Source organism: Festucalex cinctus, chromosome 19 (assembly GCF_051991245.1).
Source record: "Festucalex cinctus isolate MCC-2025b chromosome 19, RoL_Fcin_1.0, whole genome shotgun sequence".
Taxonomy (NCBI): Eukaryota; Metazoa; Chordata; class Actinopteri; order Syngnathiformes; family Syngnathidae; genus Festucalex; species Festucalex cinctus.
The window spans coordinates 3457059-3480388 of record NC_135429.1 but is presented as its reverse complement, the minus strand read 5'-3'; the positions used below and the strand labels follow the sequence as shown (position 1 = coordinate 3480388).

Genomic DNA, 23330 nt, shown 5'->3' with positions numbered 1-23330 from the left:
GCTCCACCACGCAGCAAATCAAAAGTACTGAAGCAAAAATAACGTGTCATGCTCCTGGACCGGATGGATTTCCACCCGATCTCTCCAACGGAAGCTCTCGTGGACGCCATTTTGTGACAATCAACATTTTATTCAACAATCATGTCATCTTCACGTCATCCAGTAGAAGAGAAGAAGAGCCGGCTGGTGTTGTCGTGGATGCTCCTGGAAAGCTCCAAGGGGTCCTCTTCCCTTGCCGCGGCCATCACCTCCACGACTTGCCTGCGGGAGACCAGCAAACGGGTCTGGAAGCTGCTTACGTGACCTTCTCGGAATGGTGGGACTCGAAAGTAGAGATAGACTGATATGGTTTTTTTCAGGGCCGATACCGATGCCGATTATTAGTAGCCAATGACGCCGATAACCGATATTTGGAGCCGATATTAATTTTCACTATAAAGGGAAAATATTGGCATCAAAATTTGGAAAAAATACAAACTCCAGTTCTTTTTTTTTATTTTAAAGTATATACTTATTGAGCAACTTTTAGGGTTAGTAAAATATTGGATTTTTTTTTTTTAAATCTTAGTCAATAGACACCTTTGTTTTTAAAATCTAACATGTCCCAGGATCTCCCTGGTGCAGTGGCATGTTTTCAAAAGTTAAATAAAAACAAAAAATTTTTTTTTACACTAAACAAAGTATTTCAATAAATTTGAAGTATTTTATTTATTTTTTAAATTATCTTAGTTTTAATTTCAAACAAAAACAGATGGTGCAGAGAGTTCCCAGGGTCAGCAGCGCCTCTGAAAATTTAAATAAAAAAACAACAACATTTAAATTAGTTCCTTGAAGTTTTTTGTTTTGTTTGTTTTTTTTGTTTTTAAATGGCTCTATTAGCGGCCATATGATTCTTCAAAATGGCCGATGCCGATATTCGTCGAAATGCTTAATATCGGTGCCGATAATCGTCCCAGCCGATTATCGGTCTATCCCTACTCGAAAGCCCGTTTCAGTGCATCCCGCGCAAGTTTCTTAGCGTTGGGGCCGTTCCGTCCACATGGCGGCTCGGCTTTCGAAGCTTGAAAGCGATCACTTTTGGAACCCGAGTGGAAAGGATTTCAAGTTTAGTGGTGGTTGTTTATTATAACTTGACATTAAACCAAATGGCTATAATGTGCCAACAAGAACTTTAAACTGAACTGCAGCAACGCATGCTGGCTAATTTACTAGCTTGTAGCATAGTGCGAAGTTGAATTTGTGCGTTACACTGGTCGGGTAACTTTGGTTTCAGTTGGAAGTGTTCCCTCTAGTGGTCAGCTCATTAACAATGGAGCCGTGATAGTGGCTGTATATTAACTCATTTGCTCCCAAAAACGTATAAATATGTTCTATTTTAAATGTTTCAAGTGTCCCAAAGACGTAGTTATACGTTCTTTTTGTTTGTTTTTAAATACTCGCGCATACAGAAGGCTTTGATGCAGCCTCTGAACGGCAGAGAACGGGTGAAGCAATGGTAGTAATTACGAAAACGGCCAGCAGGTGGCAGCAGAGTATAAGAGATCGACCATGTGGAAAACAGTGAAAATGACTGGGAGTTAACGACAAATATCGTGATACTTGCATAGGCGCATCAATGATCTATCGGGAGACATCGTAACACTCCTACTAAATGATGACAAAACTTTCATTTATTTTAGTCAAAAGACTATTATAACTAAAACTCAATTCAAATTTATTGTAAAAACCCCCCACTGCTGCACGATTTTTTTTTTCAAATTGATAACTCAACTTGGTCAGCTCGGATAGGCGGAGCTGCGATCACCGTGACAACAGGGACGTACGTGCGTGCGCGTCTCTGATGCGACATCACACAGCCGCTCATCACCTGTGTCGACTTTACTCCAAAAAAAGACGGCGTCCTTATTTGACTGTCAAAAAGAGTCGACGCACAGCTGCGAAAACGCGCTCCCGTTTTTTCCCAACGAGTGCGTGCGACCGATCCCCTGCTCCCGCTACCACCTCCGAGACCTCCGAGATCCGCAGTATGGCAACCTGTATCAAGATGGGAAGCGCGTCGCACATGGACGTCCTCCAGAACGCCATCAAGGAAGTGGTGAACCGCACCCAGAGGGACATGGAGACCCTCCGCCAGGAAGTGCACAACGCCGTGACGCAATTGAACCGCGACGCCAAGGCCGCCCGCCAGGAGTCCAGGACCTTCCGCCAGGAGATCCAGAAGGCCCTGCAGGGCTCCAAGCCGCCCGAAGCCGAGGCCCTGCACCAGGACTCCCGCGAGCAGCGCCAGAAGGACCTGGACTTTCTGCGCCAAGAAGTACTCAAGCTCTTCCGCCAGGAGTCCAAGAGGCTCCGCCAGGATGCGGCGGCCAGCCTCCACCGAGAGTGTGAGGAGGTCCGGGAGGGGCTCCGCGCCACACTGTACTCTCTGTCGGACCAGCTGAAGATGGTGGCCGAGCATACCGCCGCCGGCGGACCCGCCGCCAAGGCCGTCCCGCCGGCGGCGGCCAAGCGGAGGCTGCAAGGTCCCTGCTGGGGAATCTCGCTGCCGCTGGCCATGACGCTGTGCGCCGTCGTTGGATTCGGGATCGGCATCACCCTGAACTTGGAACGCTTCCCCCCCCACCTCCTTATGACTGCTTTCAAGCAAGATAAACGTTGAGAAGAAAAACAGCCAAGAAACGTTTCCCGGGAGGAGTAATATGGCGGCCTTGCGGCTTCACAAACTGGCTATTCAGTGGTTTGTCGTCTTCACCGATTTCTTCTACTACGCTTTCCGTTAACTTCCTGCGGTGGCGCTACAGTGCCACTCCAGACATGGCATATATATTACAGCCATTAAACGTCCTTGGCGTCTTCTTTTGAACAGTCGCAGGTCTTGAGACGTTTCTGTCTGTACAAGATTTGTTTGAGGAATGAAGCTTTGCTTCCGTGTAATTGAGTCTCACATGTCCAAGTCTCCAGTCTTGACCTTCAACTTCAAAAAAAAGTCTCCGTATTGTCTGTTAATCTTTGTAAATTAAAGGTGAAACTATCATCAAACTAAACTGACGTTGACGTGGTTCACCTGTTTTTTGTGGAATTCATTCCAAAATTGAATTTTACGTTTCCCAAATGTCATTTCAAAACAACTCTTGAATCCAAATACCGTCATTTGTTTGCTAACTGGCTAACTGTTAGCCAGTCCGCATGTCGAGTCCCTGGGGTGAGCACTCGATCGAGTCCAAGCCGAGTCGAGTCATGCTTAAGTTTTTGCAAGGCCGTGATTTGCCGACTCCCCCCCACCCCAAACTCACATGATGTGGCAGGGCTCGTTGCGGTCCTTCAGGCAGTGCCCCGCCTCCCATTTCTTCTTTGTGGGGAAGGTGGTCTTGACATGTTTGAATCCGGCGTGCGTGCTCTTGATGCCGCACCACGGAGCATCTGGCGGGCCGGACCAAAAAAAAAAAAGGGTCAACCCGAAACGGGCGCGACAGCCTTCACTGCGGACGAGCGACTCACCCGTTTCAATCATCAGTCGCTCGGCGGGGATGCGCTTCATGGCGTCCACGTTGGCCTCGCTTTTCAGGGAACTGAATCAACGGAAGCTCTCGTTGGTGTTTTCCGAAAGCATGCGGCTCGTAGCCCGCACGCTTCCTGCCCGCTCACCATCCGTTGATCCCGATGTAGAGGTCCAGTTCGATGAGGGCGGCGGCCTCCTCAGCGGTCCCGTCGAACGAGTGGACCTGAACGAGGTTTTTTTTTCCAAAGTGAATGCCGGCAAACTCAAACGCACTCGGAGAAAATAAAAAAATGGACTCACGACGCCTCCCGCGCATCTGTCTCGGTTCCTCCTCATGATGTCTGGAATGCAAGAAGACGGTTCAGATCCGATCAGACTGGACCGGACCGGACCGGACCGGACCGCGTCACTCACCCACAAAGTCCTGATGGGAGTTGCGGCAGTGCAGGAACATGGGAAGCTTGGTCTCCTCGGCCAGATCAAACTGCATCTCGAAGTATCTGATACGCGTCCCCGGCAAATGACATTCGACAAAGAACATCAACATAACAAAGAAAATGAACAAGAACATGGAAGGAACTAGAGCCCGACCGATTAATCGGCCACGGGTTATAATCGGACGATTATCGGCCTTCAAACATGGGCCAAAATAATAGGCCAATTGGGCCAAAAACTTATCGAAGAAAACGAAGAGTACCCTGAATGCACCATTTTGCGTGCGTAGCATTAGCAGCTAGCAAGTGTGTAGTTTATGTTATTCTGTTGTCCCTAAGCGTCCTTTCAGCTGTTTAATGACACGGCAGTTGGAGTTAACTGTAAAACCAAATACAAGTGAACGTTAAGAACGACATCCACTGTATATTTAAATACAAAACATGCTTCGTTTTCAAAACATTGCTAGCCTAGTGCCAACAGGAAGTTAGCATCGACTTCAGGAGTGTTTTTCCTTCAAATAACGAATATCCGCACAAATTCTTCCCAATGTGTGAAAAACGAGTTATTTTAATAGAATTCAATGGCAACTTTCTTCTGTACTCACTTTAAGTGTGTAGCCCAATGGATGCACGGCACCACACTGCCCCCAAGAGGCCAAAACTCACAGGAACAGTCATTACTTGTTCTTACTGTTTATTCTATTCTTATTTCACTTTCTTATTGTTTTTATTTTGTCATTTTCATTTCAAGTTACATTATATTATAACATCCAAGGATTTTTTGTTTTTGTCTTAACACACATTTCCCCATAACATGGCAGGAAATACAATCGCCGAGGTCCCAAGTTAGCACAGTAAGTCCCAAGACTTGAAAATAACACAAGCTCAAAATAAATACAATTAAAGGTTAACGCTTTACAGCAGTTGTAAATAAATAATGTTTTTATTATTGACACAAATCTATACAATATAACCGTGTATATTTCATGAAATTTGTTTTATGTGGACTTGCAGAGAATCTTAATAGCGAAGGTTTGGGTGTAAGTGGCACCCATTGAAAAGGAATTGGGGTTCATTTTATGCATTATATAGATTTTTAAATAATCTGAAGATATTTTTTTTTTCATGCCAAAAATCGGTCGGGCCCTAGAAGGAACATGCCAAAGAATGGATAAGAAATGTCAGAGAACATGACCAAGGCAATGTCAAAAAACACGTGTAAGATGTACGAAACATGTCGAGCATGAGAGAAAACATGAAATGTCGGATTTGAGCCGCGCTTACTTGAGTTGCGTCTCTTTGGGGCAAAATTCCAACCTGTCAAAATCTACAAAAACAACAAATCCAATTTAAAAAAAAAACAACAAAACAAAAGCTGTCTCCTCCTGACGATGTCGTCCCCAGCGACTCGCCTAATCCGCACTCTCCGACGGCGACCGCTTTGCCGCGGTTGTCCGCCGCCAGACGCAGGAGGCGGCTCAGGTAGTCGGCGGCGCCGGCGCCCTCCTCGAATTGGCCGCAGCGCGTCGGGTGGCAGCCCACCGTGCAGTAGAATTCGTCTGCGCTCGGCCCAGGTGAATAAACGGCAAATCAATCACGTGACGGAAACGCCCCCCTCACGGTTGCCACGGTTACCTCTGCTGTGGGCCAGTTTGACGGCCTCCTGGCTGTCCTCCAGGCTTCCGCCGGTGATCACGAACTGCAATTGAGTTCAACAGTTTTTCAACTTTTTCCCACCGAACGTCCGCGACCATGTTGATTTCTCATCGGTGTTCGTTCGAGATCGCAAACGTTCGCCGTACATTCGCTCGACTGTCACTACAAATATTTCGCAAACATTTGCGACGTTGAACGAATGAATCCTGAAGCGAAATCAACATTAACTAACGTTCGGCCAATTACAAAATTTAAAAAAAGATTTTAACTCATTTGCTCCCAAAAACGTGTAAATACGTTTAAAAAAAAAATTGTTTTAAGTGTCCCAAAGACGTATTTATAAGTGTTTTTTTGTTTGTTTTTTATGCAAGAGTATAAAGAGCATACTTTGATGCAGCCTCTCAACTGCAAAAGAACGGTTGCAGAAATGGTAGGTATTATTACACAAACGGCCAGCAGGTGGCAGAGCAGAGCAAAGGAAATCAACTAGGGCTATGTTGGGGAAAAAAAAACGCTCAATTCCTCAGAGGTCAGTCCTGACATTACCTTCAACAATTAAACACAAAGAAATGAATAAGCCTGTTGGAAGTATGCGTGTTGCAAATTGCAGAGAATTGTGTCACCTTTTGGACGCCCACGTGGATGGCTCTGTCGACGACGTGATCAAAGTCGTCTGTGGGGAAGTTGCACAGCACGGCAAAAGGTGGGAAAGGTGCGTTGGTCATGTGGCGGCGGAGGAAAATGCTCACCTGGGTGCTTCTGCTTGCCTCTGTAGAGCCCACGGAACACGGGGTCCGTCAGGTTCACGCCAATGTCTGATAAAGAAAAAGAAAAGTTTGTGTTTTTTTTAACATTAATTGAGGGGTATTTTGCTACAATATAATTCAATAAGTGTGTTTTCTCCTATGTACAAGTGCAGAGTTGTTCAAATTGTGCTTACAATATTATCATATGTACATTTATGTTATAATGTTGGTGACTTGGAACTTTGTTTTGTTGTAATTGATATCAAAAATTTGGAGAACCAGTCATACTACTCATCATTACGTGACTTTTTTGGGGATATTTTTTCCCTTGTGTGAAGTCAACGCAATGATTGAATCAAGCTAGGCTATTTTTAAGCTACTGCCATTAGCTCAAGCCGGATGAAAAACTAAAAACATGTTGAGTTTGTATTCACAAAGTGAAGTGTGCCTTACCAATGAATTTGTGCCGGGCCATAATCGGTATGGTAGAGAGAGACCTGCTTCTTGTGAAAAACACACATGCAGCCTTCATCCGGGAACAGAAGTCGGGATTACTGTAAAGCTCTCAAGAGAGGAGCTGACATTTTTCAAATGGCAACCAAAAATACCCCTCTGGACAGTAGTGACAAAAAAAAAATAAAGTAGTAAAAAGTAAACAACTACTGTACTTAGTTGATTTTTCACGTATCTGTACTTAATTTGAGCATTCATTTTCAGTTGACTTTTTACCTTTTAAACTTGCTTGTTACCGGTTATCCCTCCCACCACCCGCCCCCGTTTGACAACATGATGCAAGATTTGTTTTTTCCACCCCCATTTTAGCAAGTTATCAAAATAAGTATTTTCCAGTATAATATACAGTACAACACTGCAAAGCTTGTGATGATTAAAATAGATTTTTACTGTGTACTTTTGTGCTCAAGTCAAGAACATTTCAGAGTATTTTTACTTCTACTCTTACCAGTGTATTTTCTTTTTTTCTTTCTTACCATTTATTTATTTATTTATCTATTTATTTATTTATTTTTAAACCCAATATCAGAAACGACGTTGTGGTTAGCGATATGTAAATAAGCAAAACAAATGATATCATAAAATGTATTTTTGGGCATTTAGCTATTTATTTCATACAAAAGCCTTTTGGGTTTATTGAAAATGTGTTCATTTTGGCACAACTGGTTTTCATTTTGATTTGTGGATGCTTTTTTTTCCCTACCTAAAACAATAACACAAACTAAGAATACGATAAAACTATAACCAAATATGAAAATTTGAAACACGAAGTTTAAAAAAAAAAAAAAAAACTACTTTAAAGTTTTGAATTTGTATTCGCGTTTGTTTCTAGGATTACGGTGAAAGCGTGTGACGTCATGACGTCCCGGCATGCTTTGCGCCGCTTTGGATTGGACTGGAAGGTGACACGAAAGGAAGCCGAGGCGACCCGCGTAGCAGCAGAGCAAAGCAAGCCAGTGGAGGAGGAGGAGGAGGAAGAAGAAGAAGATGGCTTCCGCTTATCTGACCCACCAGCAGAAAGTCATGCGGCTCTACAAGAAATCGCTGCGACACATCGAGTCGTGGTGTATTTTTCGGTGAGACGCACTAACGCAAGAAATCGAACGGTCGCGTCCCGTCGGCCACATACGGCTAAGCTAACTGCTAGCTAAGCAGGTCACTGTCACATCAAACTTGTGATTGTCGGCGACATCCAACAAGAATGTTGCTATCAAATTAATAACTAATACGGTTGAAATAAATTTGTATAAACGTGATGAAAATGACATTGTAAAATCAAAGATAAAATTCAAAACTGAATATATTGTGACAATGTCCACTAACAAGTTACAGCAATGGTTTAAAATTCAGTCAAATGATTGGTTATTTTTATTGTTTGCAATTCATGACGCCATTATTATCACTAGAATGAACTCAGTTCCCTTCCAGTTGTTTTGTTTAACTGAAAACGTTTAATTTCCTTCACACAAAGCTGTTTAAACCTTAGCTGTTATTAATTTTAGAATACCAAACGGATATTTTGCCGTGATTGGCACTTTTCCGGCTAGCGCTATGTTGCTGTGAATTGCACCAAAACTACAAATGCTAATTTGCCACTGGCTACATTTTTTTTTTTAAACTACAATTTCTTGCAGCCAACATAGTTGTTTTGTTTCACGTGTTTGTTGAAGAACTGAAAGAATTATTGAATTTTTCATATTTCAAGTCTGGTCATCTTTATTTCGTGCTTTCAAACAGCCTTAGCTGTCAGATCACTTGAACACGCGGAGGATCAGCAAACTGAAATTGTCGTTAACGTTTTTGTGGCGCTCCAGGGACAAGTATCGCTTCTACGCGTGCATGCTGCGCGCCCGCTTTGACGCCAACAAGGATGAGAAGGACATGATGAAGGCCACCAGGATGCTGAAGGAGGGCGAGGAGGAGTTCTGGAGCAAGCAGCATCCGCAGCCGTACATCTTCCCCGACTCGCCCGGCGGCACCTCCTACGAGCGCTACGAGTGCTACAAGGTCACCCGACAACATATTTAGTATGACCTTTTCACAGCCAAAATCTTTTGGTGTGCAACGTTTGTTACCGCCCTCTGCTGGCTGGTGTGGGAACAACAGCCCAAATGATTTCTTCCCTTGTTTGGAAATGTTCTGGGTTGTGTCGAAAACACAGATGGAAATGTGTTTGCCTTTTGTGGCGGCAGGTGCCCGAGTGGGTCCTGGAGTTCTGGCACCCGTCGGAGAAGGCCGCGTACCCCGACTACTTCGCCAAGAGGGAGCAGTGGAAGAAGTTGAGGGAGCTCAGCTGGGATAAAGAGGTGCGCCACATCGTGCCACGTTTTCTCCCTGTTTGAGAGCATCCAATCAAAAATGAATCCAGCAGGTTGTCGACTTTGTAACGTTTGCTGGCCGCGTCCGAGTCACCCTGTTGCAGTCGTTTTTGGCCTCCCTAAGGCAGCAGCAAAGGTGGTCCGGGTCCTGAGCCAATAAACATGGAGAATTAACCCCCCCCCCCACTGTGACTTTGCAGGTGGCTCAGCTGCAGGCAGAGACCCCGGCCGACGGGCCCAAGACGGAAGCCCTCCCCCCGGCCCGCAAGGAGGGCGACCTGCCACCTCTGTGGTGGCAGTACGTCACCCGCCCCAGGGAGCAACCCACATAAATGTTGAAATTCACATCCACAAGCAAGTTTTGACTTTGGATGGCCCAAGATGACCGCTGGCAGATTTTCATTTCCTGTCTCCATACCCGTAAATAAACATGGTAGGAAGAAGAAATTATGTCTGTTGTTTTATTAAATAACATATATAATATATATGTATGTATGTATGTATGTATATATAGAATTGTTAATTTGATTTATAGTTATTTTATTTTTTGTTTTATTATATAATATATATATATTATTGTTTATTTTATACTAATTTTATAATAATTTTATAATTTTTAGTTTTTAATGTATATATATATATATATATATATATATATATATATATATATGTATATTTTAATTACAATTTTCTTTTTTTGTGTTTCGTATAATGCCTAGGAGGATGTCACACGGGGGTTACTGTCCATTATTTGTGGCAAGTCATTGCTGTTGCTCTTATTCTCCAGCAGGGGGCCTAAATGTGCCACAAAAGAGCCGCTGAAGTGATGCAAGTGACAACTTCACATCAAACATCACAAACGTTTCGCACGTGTGCGGATTTAGCAAAGTCAACAACTACATCAAGAGCTGTGTTAAGGATAACGGTAAAGAAAAAAACAAAACAAAAAAAACAACAAGATCCAAATCGGCTAGGTCAAAAATAAGTCAGGTGAACCATGTCAGAATAAATCAAAGTCAAGTGACAAAGGTGTCAAAAACCTAAAACGGATCCAAATGAAGACCCATGTCAAAAACAATTAAACACCGACACCGAGTACCAAGTAAGGAACCACTTCATGGACAAGCTAATAATAATAAAAAAAAAAGAGAAACAAATCAAGAACATAGTGAAAAATTGAGACCAACAAGTCAAGGATCCAGTCACAGTCCGTAGCCAGGTCCAAAACCAAGTACTGCACAACTGCCATCAGGTATCTTTTTTTCTGTCCTGTGCTGGCCCCCTGAGCTTGATATTGGCACAACAAGCCAGCAGGAAGTCATGTGACCTTGCGGTCTGCTTCTGTCGCCCGCCATTAGTTCACTTGAACCAACCTGTGATGTCAGCAAGCCTCCGTCCACAAACGGGATTTTTAGACACTGGACCTGCAGAGTCATCTCAATCCCAATCGTTTTTTTACACGCTGATGTTGACGCTGTCGGGCATGCTTCCCCAATCATGGTCCTCGAGGGGCGGAGTCCCGCTGGTTTGAGTCGTTTCTGTCCTCCAACACGCCTCATTAATCCCGATATATAATCAACTCATCATGCACAAGTCTGATAACGATACTGATCCTGACAATCGGATGCGTTGGAGGTTGGAAACATTGAGGGAAAAACGTGCGGGACCCTCGAGGACCGAGGTTTGGTGGGGAAGCCTGCTGAAGGGATTTCCAAATCAGTCAGTGGACTAGAAAATCCTCGTGAAGAATGAAAAGTGCTTCTGCAAGTCCCACGTGAACAACTTTGTTGGGTTGCCAATCGTCCCTCGCAAAGACCATCAGGTCTGCGGCTCCAACATGTCCGCCCGTGGCCCAGACGCCTTTATCGGTCCCCGGCAAGTTCTCTGATCCTACTTGGCCGTTGACGCACATTTAGCCCCGCCCTCCCGGTAAAGTCCCTAACGAGATTGGCCGTCCCCGGATATCCCATTAGACGGCGATTAAGTGGGCTCAGCTCGTTAGCGCTAACAAACCGACGCACTCGCCGGCAAGGATTTGGCAGCCGGTGGGGGGGAAAAACGCCAAATATTTGCGGGCGCGTTTGTCCGACCGTGCATGGCAGCGGGAGATTGGTCGCCAGCCTATCGCAGAGTAAAGCGCACGTTGGCGTCACTCGGCACCAAATCGTCCGCTCGTTTGCCGATCTGTGTCATGACGTTGGCTGGCGACCTGTCGAGGGCGGATCGCCGCCTCTCGCCCAACGTCAGCTGTTATTTTCCCCGTTGTAGTTTGCCTCGCACTTTCCATCTTCGCCCGTTTCCCGCCCACCTGTCGGCGTTCTCCCCTTTCTCATTGGACGAGCCCTCTCTGACCTGATTTGCGACCTCCCAATCGGTTTAGCCTCCTCGCCACGCTCGCTCTCGCTCCTTCTCTCTATTTCCATCTTTGAGCTTTATCCCTTCATCTCTGATCTCCTTCATCCGCCGCAATCCTCATCGGCGCCAGGAGAGTCGAGGAGGAGTTGCGAGCAGTCGGCGCGCCCGAGAGCAGCAGCAGCAGCAGTCGCAGCACCCTGGAACTGTGGACGCCTCGAGGAAAGGTGAGCGAACGTCCGCCGGGTGACGAGTTCCGCACCCTTTGGGCTCTTTTGACTGCTGCTTCTTCTCATTTCTCGTCCTCTTATCGTACAAAGTTGCCGCGGCGATCAACTTTCAATCGTTTAAGTGAGATCCGAGAATCTCATCGGCGGGATTCCGTCTTTCGTTCGGGGACAGGACAACTTGGCCAAGTTGAAATGTTGTTCCGGTCCCTTTGAGGATGTTCCTCGGTGGTTCTGCGTCCTGATCCGCGACCAAGCTAGAGAAGCGGCTGTTAATCGGATGATGGAGATTTGAGCTGCAAAGCTTCCCGTCAAAGATCTCCTGAGGGATTTGCCCCAAGGCACCTTCATCTTTGGGTCGCCACCCTTCTCGTGTTATTTATTTATTTATTTTTGCCTCCCTTCCCTCTCCGGAATTCCCGCTTATTGGAGGAATATCCAGAAACAAATGAAACGTTTGCTTGCAGAGAGATTTTGCTGACCGCAACTCATGGAAAGCTAATTCGCACCGGCGCTAGCTAGTAAGCACTCGGCACGTAAAATGAGTCCGAGGTCAGGATCTTGTTGCTCGGTTTAAACAGTCTTAAAAAAAACCAACCTGTCAAATACTAAGAATCCGCTCAACAAACGTTTTAACGATTAAACAAACTTTCGATTCGATTGGGCGGCGTTCAAGAACATGAAATTGTTGCGGTTGTCGCTATCGGTCGCTGGCCAAGACAGAACGTTCATTTTCACGCTTTTGAGACACCATCAGGATTTTTGGGCCAATCACCGATCAACAAGTTTTTGGAAAACCGATAATCGATTCAATCGGAAGAAAGTATTTGCGGCTGATGGGGACAAACCACATAGAATTGACCCCAATTGAAATGCACGGTGGAAATAATCGTATCTAAACATGAAATATAACATGTAACGGCTCATATGGCGGATCTGATCAATAACGTCATTGGTCAATCAGGCAAATGAAGATGTTACAGACGATTAGCGATTTTTGCTGAAAGTGGGAAATATCGTCCGATCCTGATCCAGTTGATCGTAAATTCTCTTCGACAGATTCGCAATCAAATTCAAGCAACTGGTGATCGAAAAGGAGTCAAATGTTTGATTTGTGTTCCTGCTTGCTGTCAAATCTTCCTGCTTGGGTTTTGAGCTTCCTGGTTCGGGTTTAAAGGTTTGTGGTCAGCGTCTTTTTGCCGCCGCTTCCTTGTCGTCAGAGCGTTAACGGAATTAGGCGGGATTACGTCCCTCAGGTACGTGTCTAATCTTTCACCTTGGAAGGTGTTCTGGCTCAGCGTTTCGAGGCCGCGGCCGAAGCCGTCCATCTTTGTGCCATTGGGCTCAAACCGAGACCGATTTGTATTTTTGGAATTCCACGTCTCATTTTGGTACAGAGATGGGAACTCAATGACTTGAGACTTGGAATCGAGTTCAATCCAGTCGCTGCTTTGATGATGACTTCGGTCTTTACAAAACAAAAACAAGACTTGAGATGTCATTTGGACTTGCAAGTTAAAGCCTCGGACTAGACTTGACTTGGGATGTGATGCGGGTTATTATCATGATTTGACCTTAACACATTTGCTCTCAAAAATGTATAAATACGTTCTATTTTAAATGTTTTAATAAGTGTCCCAAAGACGTATTTATACGTTGTTGTTGGTTTTTTGTTTTTGTTTTTGTTTTTTTAATGCTAGAGCATACAGAAGGCTTTGATGCAGCCTCTGAAGTGCAGAGAATGGGTGAAGCAATGGTAGTTATTACAAAAACGGCCAGCAGGTGGCAGCAGAGTATAAGAGATGAACCAGTTTTCCCCACCATTTTAAACAGATTTGTGAATAATGATAAAACTAATTGCTGCAAAACGCAAACAGATAGAAATACTTTTTTTTTTTTTTTTTTTTTTTTTTTTCCAAGATGAAAGAAGAGACTCTAATCTTTCTTTTTGGTAGGTTCCATGTTTTTATAGCAGTAGAACACAATATTTTGTGTCAAAATCCAGTAAAACAGCCGGGAGCGAAGGCTGTTGCTTCAGTCAAAATGGCTGCCAGTCAATGAGGTAACGGTCTTCTCTCCAAATGAAGACCAGCTTCTGCCGACTGCCGGTCAGGACTGCATTGACGAAGGTCACGTGACCCGACTTCTCACAGGACTTTTGACATACTCAAAATGACTCTGAGCTTGTGTTGGCACTTGAGACTGACTTGAGTCTTGCGCACGTATGACTCCATCCAGTGGCGGTCAAAAACCTTCACTTAATTCACATGCGTCAAGATCCCGGTCTTCCAGGGTCTCAGTCCTGCATGTTTTCGAGGTTTCTCTTCACCTGATTCAATGAACTGAAACCTCCAAAAGGTGTAGGACTCGGAGGCCTTCGAGGACCGGACTTTGACACCACTGAGGTAAGTCCTGACACAGTCTTTCAGGTTGGTTGATTGGTTTTGGTGACGATCTGATCGTTCACAAAAAATGTTTGTCGAAGCCGCTTCCATCTTGGGACTGTCCGGACAATTCAAACGATTAATTTTCTTAAAAGGAGGCTGACCATGACTCGAGATAAATTTTTTTTTTCATGACTCGTTCAAATCCTGTCAAAATCTTATCTGCTGTCCTCCTCAAATGGAGTCTCAAGTCTTGCCGTTTTCATCAAGTCCAAGCGGTGTTATTTTAGTCTACTAAATCTAACGGAAAAACTGAAATTCAAAAAAACTATTTCGTCAAAGAAATCAAATAAAAACGAAAATGGGTTAAGGTTAGCGCTTAGGGGTACCCCTAACCCTAAAAATGTCCGTTTTAGGTTTTGCTAATGAATTTAATGCTTGAAGCTTTGGGGATGATTTTAAATGTGATTTTAAGTACGGTAGATTTATTTTGATATTAACCGCCGGAATATGTACGTTATGAAAGTGTGTCACACAGAAGTGACCTCATCGAGCAGCAGCCAATAGAAAAGCACCAAAAGATGACGTCGCTCGCATTGTTTTTTGGACGTTGCGCACATAATACACATTCAAAATAACACAAAAACTCACTAAAACTAAACTAAAACATACATAAAAAGCATTTATTAAATAACTAAAACCAATAAAAACAAACAAAAATGGCTAAATAAGTAAAGTATCCCTTTGAAAAAAAACAAAAAAACACCAAGGGAGCGACGTCGTCTTTTGGAGCTTTTCTATTGGCTGCTGCTAGATGATGTCACTTCTATGTGACACACTTTCAAACATCTTTATTCTGGTTAATATCAATATAAATCGACTTAAAGTCATATTTCAAATCATCCCTAAAGGCTCATGCATTAAATTAATTACCAAAGATGAAAACAAAGGACATTTTTGCAGTAATTTTAGTTTTGTTAACATAAAATGTAGTTTCAGTTATTTTTGTTTTTTAAAAAGCATATTGTTTTATTTAATTTCGGTAACAATATTCTTTTTGGAATTTTTTTTTTCCGTCAGTTTTACTTCACTAAAATCACCTTAGTTAGTTCTAGTTAGCTTTATAGTTTCTTTTTTTTTCTCTTTTTTTTTTAAAATAGCATTTTCGTTTTTTATTTTATTTCGTTCATGAAATTGTTTTTCGAATTTTAGTTTGAGGTTTTTTCCGTCAGTTTTACTTCACTAAAATCACCTTAGTTAGTTCTAGTTAGCTTTATAGTTTCTTTTTTTTTTCTTTTTTTTAAAAATAGCATTTTCGTTTTTTATTTTATTTCGTTCATGAAATTGTTTTTCGAATTTTAGTTTGAGTTTTTTTCCGTCAGTTTTAGTTCACCAAAATCACCTTCATCGCACCTGGACTTTTCATTGGCCGTCCCTTTTTGTCGTCTTGTCTTTTTGTGGCAGTTTTGTCGTCAAGTTTGCCGCCAGTTCAGGTCCCCTCGCCACTGTCGTCATGGCAGCTGAGAAAGCCGAGATGGATGCGTTGAAAAAGGAGTGCGACGGCCTCCGCGCCAAGATCGAGGTGAGCAGAGCGCCGTCATCGGAAGCCGCGATGGAAACTGACCCGTCCCCGCCCCGTCCCCGTCCCCGTCCCCGTCCCCGTCCCGGCAGGCTGCGCGCAAGGCCGTCAACGACAGCAGCATGACGTCGGCGGCGGGCAGCGTGGCCTCGGTGGGGCGTGTTCAGCTCAAGCAGAGGAAGAATCTCAAAGGTCACCTGGCCAAAATCTATGCCATGCACTGGTCAGCTGACTCCAGGTGAGCCACTTCCCAAACCCCGCCCACTCGCCATTCACCGCAAAGGATAAAGATACCTGCTCCGTTTTTTGACTAAAGTTGAAGTGTCGCTAAACAGCTTCAAACAAGTCAAACAAGTGCTGTGCTTAAATGACGTTTGATGGCGCAAGACCACAACTTGCTACGCTAGCGTGCTATGCTAATTTTTGCACGTGTCCCCCAACAGGCAAATGGTGAGCGCGTCGCAGGATGGCAAACTTCTGGTGTGGGACACCTTCACGGGTAACAAGGTGAGTTGGAAAGACGAAGACAAACCGAATTTTGCACGCGACCAATCCTTTTGCTTTCCTCATTGGGATGGCAGCGGAGTTAGCTAGCTAGCGCTTATCATGGCTGACTTTGGCCCGTTCTTGTACCATGATTAGCGATATATAGTTACAATAAGACGACTCAAGACATAAACGGATGTTTTGTTCAATGAGAAAATCGTTTTGTTTTTGTACCATCACTGAAACACAATATTAAAACTGGTGTCTTCTTTACAGTGAGTAATTTAGTGTTTTTTTTTTTTTAACGAATACAAATGTCTTCTAAACTTTGTCAACAAATTTGTGTCCTTCTTAAACACGATTGTCATGCAACAAGTTTTTTAAAAAATGCGCATGGCAGACATCCTATCAGCTCTCCTGCTCGTCCGCGGGGGTGTGGCCGGGGGCGGTCGTTAGGGCAGATTGATTGGCGGGATAGAGAACCAATTGTTAAGATGATCCACCCGGAAGACGGAGAGGCAAAAAGATCCTTGAATACACCTTTAAATCCAATTCAATCAAGATTAATATTGCTCAGAAATTGTGTGCTTCAAAAAGTCGAAACGTCAAATATGTTTTAAAATGTTAACATTGAAGATATAATGCACATTTTTCATGGAAACGCATGCAAGACTGAGTCAGATAAATGTCTTCTTCTACAAGTAAAAGCTGACGAGTCTTCTTCACTTGAAGACTTGCGTCCATTTCCCCGCCACTCTTATGAGTACCTCCCCCTAGTGGCCCACCAAGTAATTGCTCAATAAGTCATCAACAATGGAGCCGTTGTAGTGGTTGTATATTAACTACAAATATCGCGACACTTGTGTAGGTGTATCAGAAGACAAAATATCACAATTTATCGCGATATCGATCGATCACATGTTGATCAAGTGATTTAGAGCAACGTCGGTGAAGCTAACAAGGGATGCAGCGCGCTAATATTTATTTATTTATTTATTTATTTTAGAATTAACAATTTCCATCAACTTAAAGATGAAGCAAAAGCAAATAAATCCTAATCAAACATACGAGAGGAAAAATCATGCCGAAAACAAACGCGATATTCTCTCGTCGATCCAAAAAAAAAAATACGAGAAAATGAAAGGCAAGCGTGCGTTTGTTGTTGCGTTCCAGCTGGTGGCGGTGCCGCTCAAGTCGGCCTGGGTGATGAGCGTGGCCTTCGCGCCGTCCGGCAATTTGGTGGCCAGCGGCGGCCTGGACAACCTTTGCACCGTCTACAACATCAAGGCGGCCAGTCCCAAGACCGTCAGGGAACTGGACGCGCACACAGGTGTCCCCCGATCCATCCAAACCCAGCGATTGGTCGCCGTCCGTTAGGCTGGTTTTGACCTGTTTTTTTTTTTTTTTGTCCCCGTCGTCAAGGTTACCTGTCCTGCTGCCGCTTCCTGAGCGACAGCGAGATCATCACGGCGTCCGGCGACACCACCTGGTCAGCTCGCGCGTCGTCGCTTCGGTCCGCTTTTGAAAACCGCTGGTAACGTCCTGTCTTGTTTTTGTCACCAGCTGCCTGTGGGACCTGGAGACGGGCAAGCAGAAGGTGGTGTTCACCAACCACATCGGCGACTGCATGTCCCTGGCGCTGTCGCCCGACATGAACATGTTCATCTCGGGCGCCTGCGACTCGCTGGCCAAGCTGTGGGACATCCGGGAAGGCACCTGCAAGCAGACCTTCATCGGACACACCAGCGACATCAACGCCATCGGGGTGAGTCAACACGCCACAGAGAGAAAAAAAAATAAATGTACTACTGACACCCAACATTGAAAAAGTCCAAAACAACTAGCTAGCTATCTTAGCGCTAACATAGAATACAAAATTGCATAGACGGGTTAATGGAAATAAGCATCAGTCCTTTGTAAAGCTTTGAAAAAGTACTATTTTCGTCAACTAAAACGGTAAAAAAAAACTCAAACTAAAAATCAGCAAACAATTTCGTTAACAAAATAAAATAAAAATGAAAATGCTTTTTTTTTTTTTTTTTTAAATGAAAACGAACTGAAACTATATTTTATGTTTACATAACTAAAGCTAACTATAATTATAGCAAAAATGTCCTTCATTTTAGTCTTTGGTAATTAATTTAATTCATGAACCTTTGATGATGATTTTAAATGCGATTTTAAGTACGGGAGGTTTATTTTGATATTATGGTAATTAATTTTTGTTTAATTAATTAATGTTGTGTTTTAATTAATCAATTTATTGTTTATTTTATAATTGTTTAGTGTTTTAATTAATCACTGTTTATGTTTAAAATAATGTTTAATTAATTTGGTATTTTGGTAATTAATTTTGTTTAATTAATTCATGTTTACTGTCTTAATTAATTAATTTATTGTCTATTTTATAATTGTTGTTTTAATTATTTAATGTTTATGTTTAAATTAATGTTTAATTAGTTTGTTCAATTTATTTGGTATTTTGGTAATTCATGGGCATTTGGTGATGATTTTAAATGCAATTTTAAGTATGGTACATTTATTTTGGTAATTAATTTTTGTTTCATGTTTATTGTTTTGATTCATGTATGGGTTATTTTGTAATTGTTTATTGTTTTAATTAATTGTATGTTTAAATTAATGTTTAATTCGTTTGCTTAATTAATTTGGTAGTTTGGTAATTCATTTAATTCATGAGCCTTTGAGGATGATTTTAGATGCGATTTTAAGTATGGTAGATTTATTTTTATATTTTGGTAATTAATTTTTGTTGAATTATTATTGTTTATTGTCTCATTTAAAACCCCTGGGCATTATCTTATTTTGAAATGACTTGGTCAGAACCATCAAAAAGCCGAAAACCGGTCACAATAACGCCGAAGGGTTTTTTAATTGTTGTTTTGATGAATTAATGTTTATGTTTAAATAATTTGGTATTTTGGTAATTAATTTAATACATGAGCATTTGGAGACGATTTTAAAAGTGATTTTAAGTAGATTTAGTTTGATATTGAACAGAAAAAGGACGTTTGAAAGTGTGTCACACAGAATGTGACGTCACCTAGCAACAGCCAATCGGAAAGCACCAAAAGATGACGTCGCTCCCATGCTGTCTTTTTAAATATTGCGCACGAGTTATCCACATTTTAAAAAAAAAATAACAGAACCACCATGCAAACTAATTAAAACCAACTCAATTTAAAAAACAAAACTCGAAAATGAAATCAAAACACAAACTCAAATGAAAATTCCCAAACTCGAATACTGAAAAGTCCAATAGGACTTTTGTCCACAACTGCTAGCTTAGTGCACAAAATTGCATGGACGGGCTAATGGAAGTTGTCACGAAAGTCCGAAAGCTTTTTGAAAACAAGTGCGTCACGGCATCCCAAAATGTTTTGTTTCAGTTCTTCCCGAGCGGCAACGTCATCATCACGGGCTCGGACGACTGCAGCTGCAAGATGTACGACCTGCGCTCCGACCAGGAGGTGATCAGCTACCAGGACGGCAGCCTCAACGCCGGCGTCACCTCCGTGGCGCTCTCCAACTCGGGGCGCCTCATCTTTGCCGGCTACGACGACTTCAACTGCCACATTTGGGACTCCCTCAAGGGAGAGAAAGTCGGTGAGTCCCAACGGCGGCGGCACGCAAATCCGCGTTCACCTTTCCGGCAAATCCGCCGGGAGGCAGGCGGGAACCTCCCGATATTTGCGATACGAGGCTGGCGATAACGATGATCACGTGATATATTGATCAGTTCGTTAATCCGCAATAATCTACAGTAAAACGACTCAAGACGTAAACTGATAAAAATCGTTTTTTTGTTCCACACACAATATTCAAACTGCTGTCTTCTTCACACTGTATTTTCTTTAAACAAATGAAAATGTCTTAAATATGTTTGAAACTGTTAAAATTGAAGACATAAAATACATTTTTCATAGTAACGTAAAACTGAGCCAGTTTCTGGACAGATAAATGTCTTCTTCTACAAGTAGAAGCTGATGAGTCTTCTTCATTTGAAGACTTGCGTCCATTCCCCCGCCACTCTTATGAGGCGCTCCCCCTAGTGGCCCGCCAAGTAATTGCTCAATAAGTCATCAACAATGGAGCCTTAGTTTGAATGAGACATTTTTATTATTACGATGAGAAAGTTTCACATGAAGACAGGAAAGTTTCTCGTTAGGATGACAAAGTGGGAAGAAACAAAATTTGGTTTTGCGTTTCTGAGTGAAAATGACCTCGTTTGGTTCTCTTCTCAGCCAGGACTTTGTTTGAAAGGACGTTGCTGCTTTACTTGCAAGTTTTAAATTTCAAATGTGGTCAAGTGTTGCAGTCTGCTAAATAAACAACCGCTCGCATGTATCACATCCAAATGAGAACATTTCTCAAATGACAAAACTTTCTTGTGAATTCAAATAAGTTTGACACGTATGTCACTTTAGGCTTTATGCTCTGTGTATTCTTCTGAAGATGACCATTTTTGAAGGGTTTTTTTTTTGTAAGAAAAAAACTTTATTCACTTTAAAAAAAAAAGTATTTGATTACTATTATAACTACTAAATTATTATTATTATTATTATTATTATTATTTTACTACTGTTTTAACTGACTTTTTCTCCCATCCCCCCAAAAAAAATTCAGATTGGGAAATTTGGTTATTTTACAACTTGCCATGTCGCTTTGTGTATTTTGACTTTTTCTCCCATCCCCCCCCCCCCCCCCCCCAAAAAAAAAAAATTTGGGAAATTTGCAGTTATTTGATTTTTTTTAATTTATTTATTTATTTTTTATTTTTTTTAGGGGCTCTGTGTATTATTTTTAAGATGACCATTTTTGAAGTGGTTATTTTGTCCAGAAAAGTACTTTATTCCCCTTTAAAAAAATAAATAAAAAAGTAGTAGTTATGATAGGAATCAAATACTTTTTTTTTTTTTTTTTTTTTTTTAACTACTACTTTTTACTTTTTCTCCCACCCCGCAAAAAAACACAAAATAAAATAAAAAATCAGAATGGGAAATTTGCAGTTATTGTACAACTTTTTTTTTTTTTTTTTTTTTTTAAGTATTTGATTACTATCGTAACTACTACTTATTATTTTTATTTTTTTTAAACTACCACTTTTCACTTTTTCTCCCATCAAAAAAATAAATAAAAATCAGAATGGGAAATTGGAAGTTATTTTACAGCTTTAAAAAAATAAAATAAAATAAAAATAATAATCCCCACTAAATTTAAGTCCAAGTGGTGTTGTCAGTTTTTGTCAAGTCATCAAAACAAAGATGGAAGTGAGTTTGTTTTTGTCTTTTTTGTTTTGTTTTTTTGCTGGAACTGTCAGGATAAACCTGCCAGATGGGAAAAGGGGAAAAAACAAACAAAATCATCCCACTCTGCCTCCATCTTGTGCCTCTCATTTGATTTTGACAAAATGTCTGCGGCCGAGCAAAAACAAGCAATTTGAGACAGAAGATTGACCCGAACAACAAACCCTCGACAAACTAACCCCCTCCCTCCCTGCTTTCGAGTGTCGCCAGCCAGTGAGTGATTCCGTGTGGCGCTTTCTTTCTTTTTTTTTTTTTTTTTCCTTTCTTTTTCTCTCCCAGGCGTCCTGTCCGGCCACGACAACCGCGTGAGCTGCACCGGCGTCCCCGACGACGGCATGGGCGTCTGCACGGGATCCTGGGACAGCTTCCTCAAACTCTGGAACTGACAGACACACAGCAGACAGACAGACAGCAAAAGAGGGAAGAGAAGAAAAGAAAAGCAACAACAACAAAAACCGGAAGGCTCCGTCTTGTTTCTTGGAAGGTTCCATCATCTCTCTCGTCTCATTTATGAAAAAAATAAATAAATAAAAATTATCTCGTCGGGAAAGCAGCAAGAAGGCCAGCCAACATCTAGCACAATAAAAACCCTCTTAAACACTTTAAAAAAAAAAAAGATATGATTGCGACTGAACAAAAAAGTGTAGGAATGCAGTTGTGAAATTGCTTGTGTATGTAAATAGCAAAAATTAGATGCTTTCATTTCTTTGTAATCATGTCAAAACGTTAGCACGGACACTCGATTGTCATTCAGCGTCTTGTTTTTGTTTCTTCTGGACTGCGCATAGAAACAGACGACTTCCTGTGTAGCCCCCCCCAACTCCTCCCCTTTAACCGTGCAGGTTCAGATGTTGATTTGTAAAAATGTGTGACATGTAACGTATCTATTACGTGGATGCTGCTGTCAATCACCTCCGATTGCGTTTTCAGCTCAAGAAACTTTCGAATAAATGTAGAATTCTGCATTCACAGCAGCGGACGTGTGCCCGTGTGTGTCTTTGAGACAAACGCAACAAAGAAAATCAAGAATAAACATCGAATAGAAATCAGTAATTACGCATAAAACCAGTATTTTAAAAAAAACATTTTCTCTTTAATGGGGTAGAGGCCGCGGACTTGCCGACTTCCGGGTTCCGCGCATCAGCGCCATTTCCGGCCTTCCAACACTCGCAACCTCCACACTTGCGCCCCCAAGTGGGCGTCTCAGTTCTTTGAACTACTTGGGACAACTGAGACGGACACGCTCGCGCCAGGAACGCAAGTACTGGGACTGGCACGCACGTCACAAACCGGAAGCGGAAACAAAAGCTGATACGTTGGAAGTCGGCCGTCCCGCCTCCTCCGTGGCATGTACCCAATGGGCTCTTTGCACAGCTTGACGACTTCCTGAACTGAATTCCACGCCTTTGTTTCCTGTCGTTCATGAGTGGACAAACTGATTAATCCAGGTGTGTCTGGCCAATGTCGTTGTCGGTACTGAGATCAGGCACACCTGGATGAATCAGCTTGTCCACTCATGGAAGACGGGAAATGAAGGCGTGGTATTCAGGGCCCATCGGAAAACACATCATCGGGCTTGCATGTGTTGAGTGCAAATCAACTTCCACTTTCCAACAAATGCGCGATTGAACAAGTATTGATTGATTGGGTGTGCAATCAGGTGGTGAGTTGCCGGCGGATGTTTGACGACTTGAAGTCGACGTGCTGACTTTGCAGGCCTCGCTGCTGCTTGCTCAGCATGCAAAGTTGCCGCCGCTCCGGTTTTTTTTTTTTTTTTTTTTTTTTTTTTGGGACACGCGTGCGACTCGACGT

The 23330-nt window shown here is 42.6% G+C and overlaps 3 protein-coding genes across 3 annotated transcripts; 2 read left to right on the top strand and 1 right to left on the bottom strand.

The window, feature by feature from the left end:
- Window positions 1–109: 109 nt before the first annotated feature.
- Window positions 110–7027, bottom strand: tatdn1 (TatD DNase domain containing 1). Its single transcript, XM_077506629.1, has 12 exons — window positions 6789–7027; window positions 6339–6404; window positions 6213–6262; window positions 5569–5632; window positions 5346–5492; window positions 5218–5260; window positions 3914–3999; window positions 3800–3840; window positions 3646–3722; window positions 3499–3569; window positions 3294–3420; window positions 110–261 (listed from the first exon to the last, which is right to left on the bottom strand). The coding sequence occupies exons 1-12, from the start codon at window positions 6865–6867 to the stop codon at window positions 156–158; spliced, it is 957 nt and encodes a 318-aa protein (XP_077362755.1). The 5' UTR covers window positions 6868–7027; the 3' UTR covers window positions 110–155.
- Window positions 7028–7718: 691 nt separating this feature from the next.
- On the top strand, window positions 7719–9613 carry ndufb9 (NADH:ubiquinone oxidoreductase subunit B9). The gene is made up of 4 exons (XM_077506632.1): window positions 7719–7924; window positions 8663–8855; window positions 9041–9154; window positions 9367–9613. The coding sequence occupies exons 1-4, from the start codon at window positions 7836–7838 to the stop codon at window positions 9496–9498; spliced, it is 528 nt and encodes a 175-aa protein (XP_077362758.1). The 5' UTR covers window positions 7719–7835; the 3' UTR covers window positions 9499–9613.
- Window positions 9614–11211: 1598 nt separating this feature from the next.
- LOC144007205 (guanine nucleotide-binding protein G(I)/G(S)/G(T) subunit beta-3-like) lies at window positions 11212–22492 on the top strand. Its single transcript, XM_077506628.1, has 9 exons — window positions 11212–11745; window positions 15594–15711; window positions 15801–15946; window positions 16152–16215; window positions 17368–17524; window positions 17617–17683; window positions 17758–17959; window positions 19602–19818; window positions 21798–22492. Exons 2-9 carry the CDS (start codon window positions 15643–15645, stop codon window positions 21902–21904), a joined length of 1029 nt encoding a protein of 342 aa, XP_077362754.1. The 5' UTR covers window positions 11212–11745; window positions 15594–15642; the 3' UTR covers window positions 21905–22492.
- Window positions 22493–23330: the final 838 nt, after the last annotated feature.

Excerpts from the sequence above, each read along its gene's own strand:
- tatdn1 (XM_077506629.1), bottom strand. The coding sequence starts at position 6,867 with ATGAAGGCTGCATGTGTGTTTTTCACAAGAAGCAGGTCTCTCTCTACC. Across the intron at positions 5,633-6,212 it reads TCCACGTGGGCGTCCAAAAG|TTCGTGATCACCGGCGGAAG; the intron begins GTGACACAATTC and ends ACTCAATTGCAG. Across the intron at positions 262-3,293 it reads AACGAGCCCTGCCACATCAT|GCAAGTCGTGGAGGTGATGG; the intron begins GTGAGTTTGGGG and ends GGTCTCCCGCAG.
- ndufb9 (XM_077506632.1), top strand. The coding sequence starts at position 7,836 with ATGGCTTCCGCTTATCTGACCCACCAGCAGAAAGTCATGCGGCTCTAC. Across the intron at positions 8,856-9,040 it reads AGCGCTACGAGTGCTACAAG|GTGCCCGAGTGGGTCCTGGA; the intron begins GTCACCCGACAA and ends TTGTGGCGGCAG. Across the intron at positions 9,155-9,366 it reads AGCTCAGCTGGGATAAAGAG|GTGGCTCAGCTGCAGGCAGA; the intron begins GTGCGCCACATC and ends GTGACTTTGCAG.
- LOC144007205 (XM_077506628.1), top strand. The coding sequence starts at position 15,643 with ATGGCAGCTGAGAAAGCCGAGATGGATGCGTTGAAAAAGGAGTGCGAC. Across the intron at positions 17,684-17,757 it reads GCGTCCGGCGACACCACCTG|CTGCCTGTGGGACCTGGAGA; the intron begins GTCAGCTCGCGC and ends TTTTGTCACCAG. Across the intron at positions 17,960-19,601 it reads GCGACATCAACGCCATCGGG|TTCTTCCCGAGCGGCAACGT; the intron begins GTGAGTCAACAC and ends GTTTTGTTTCAG.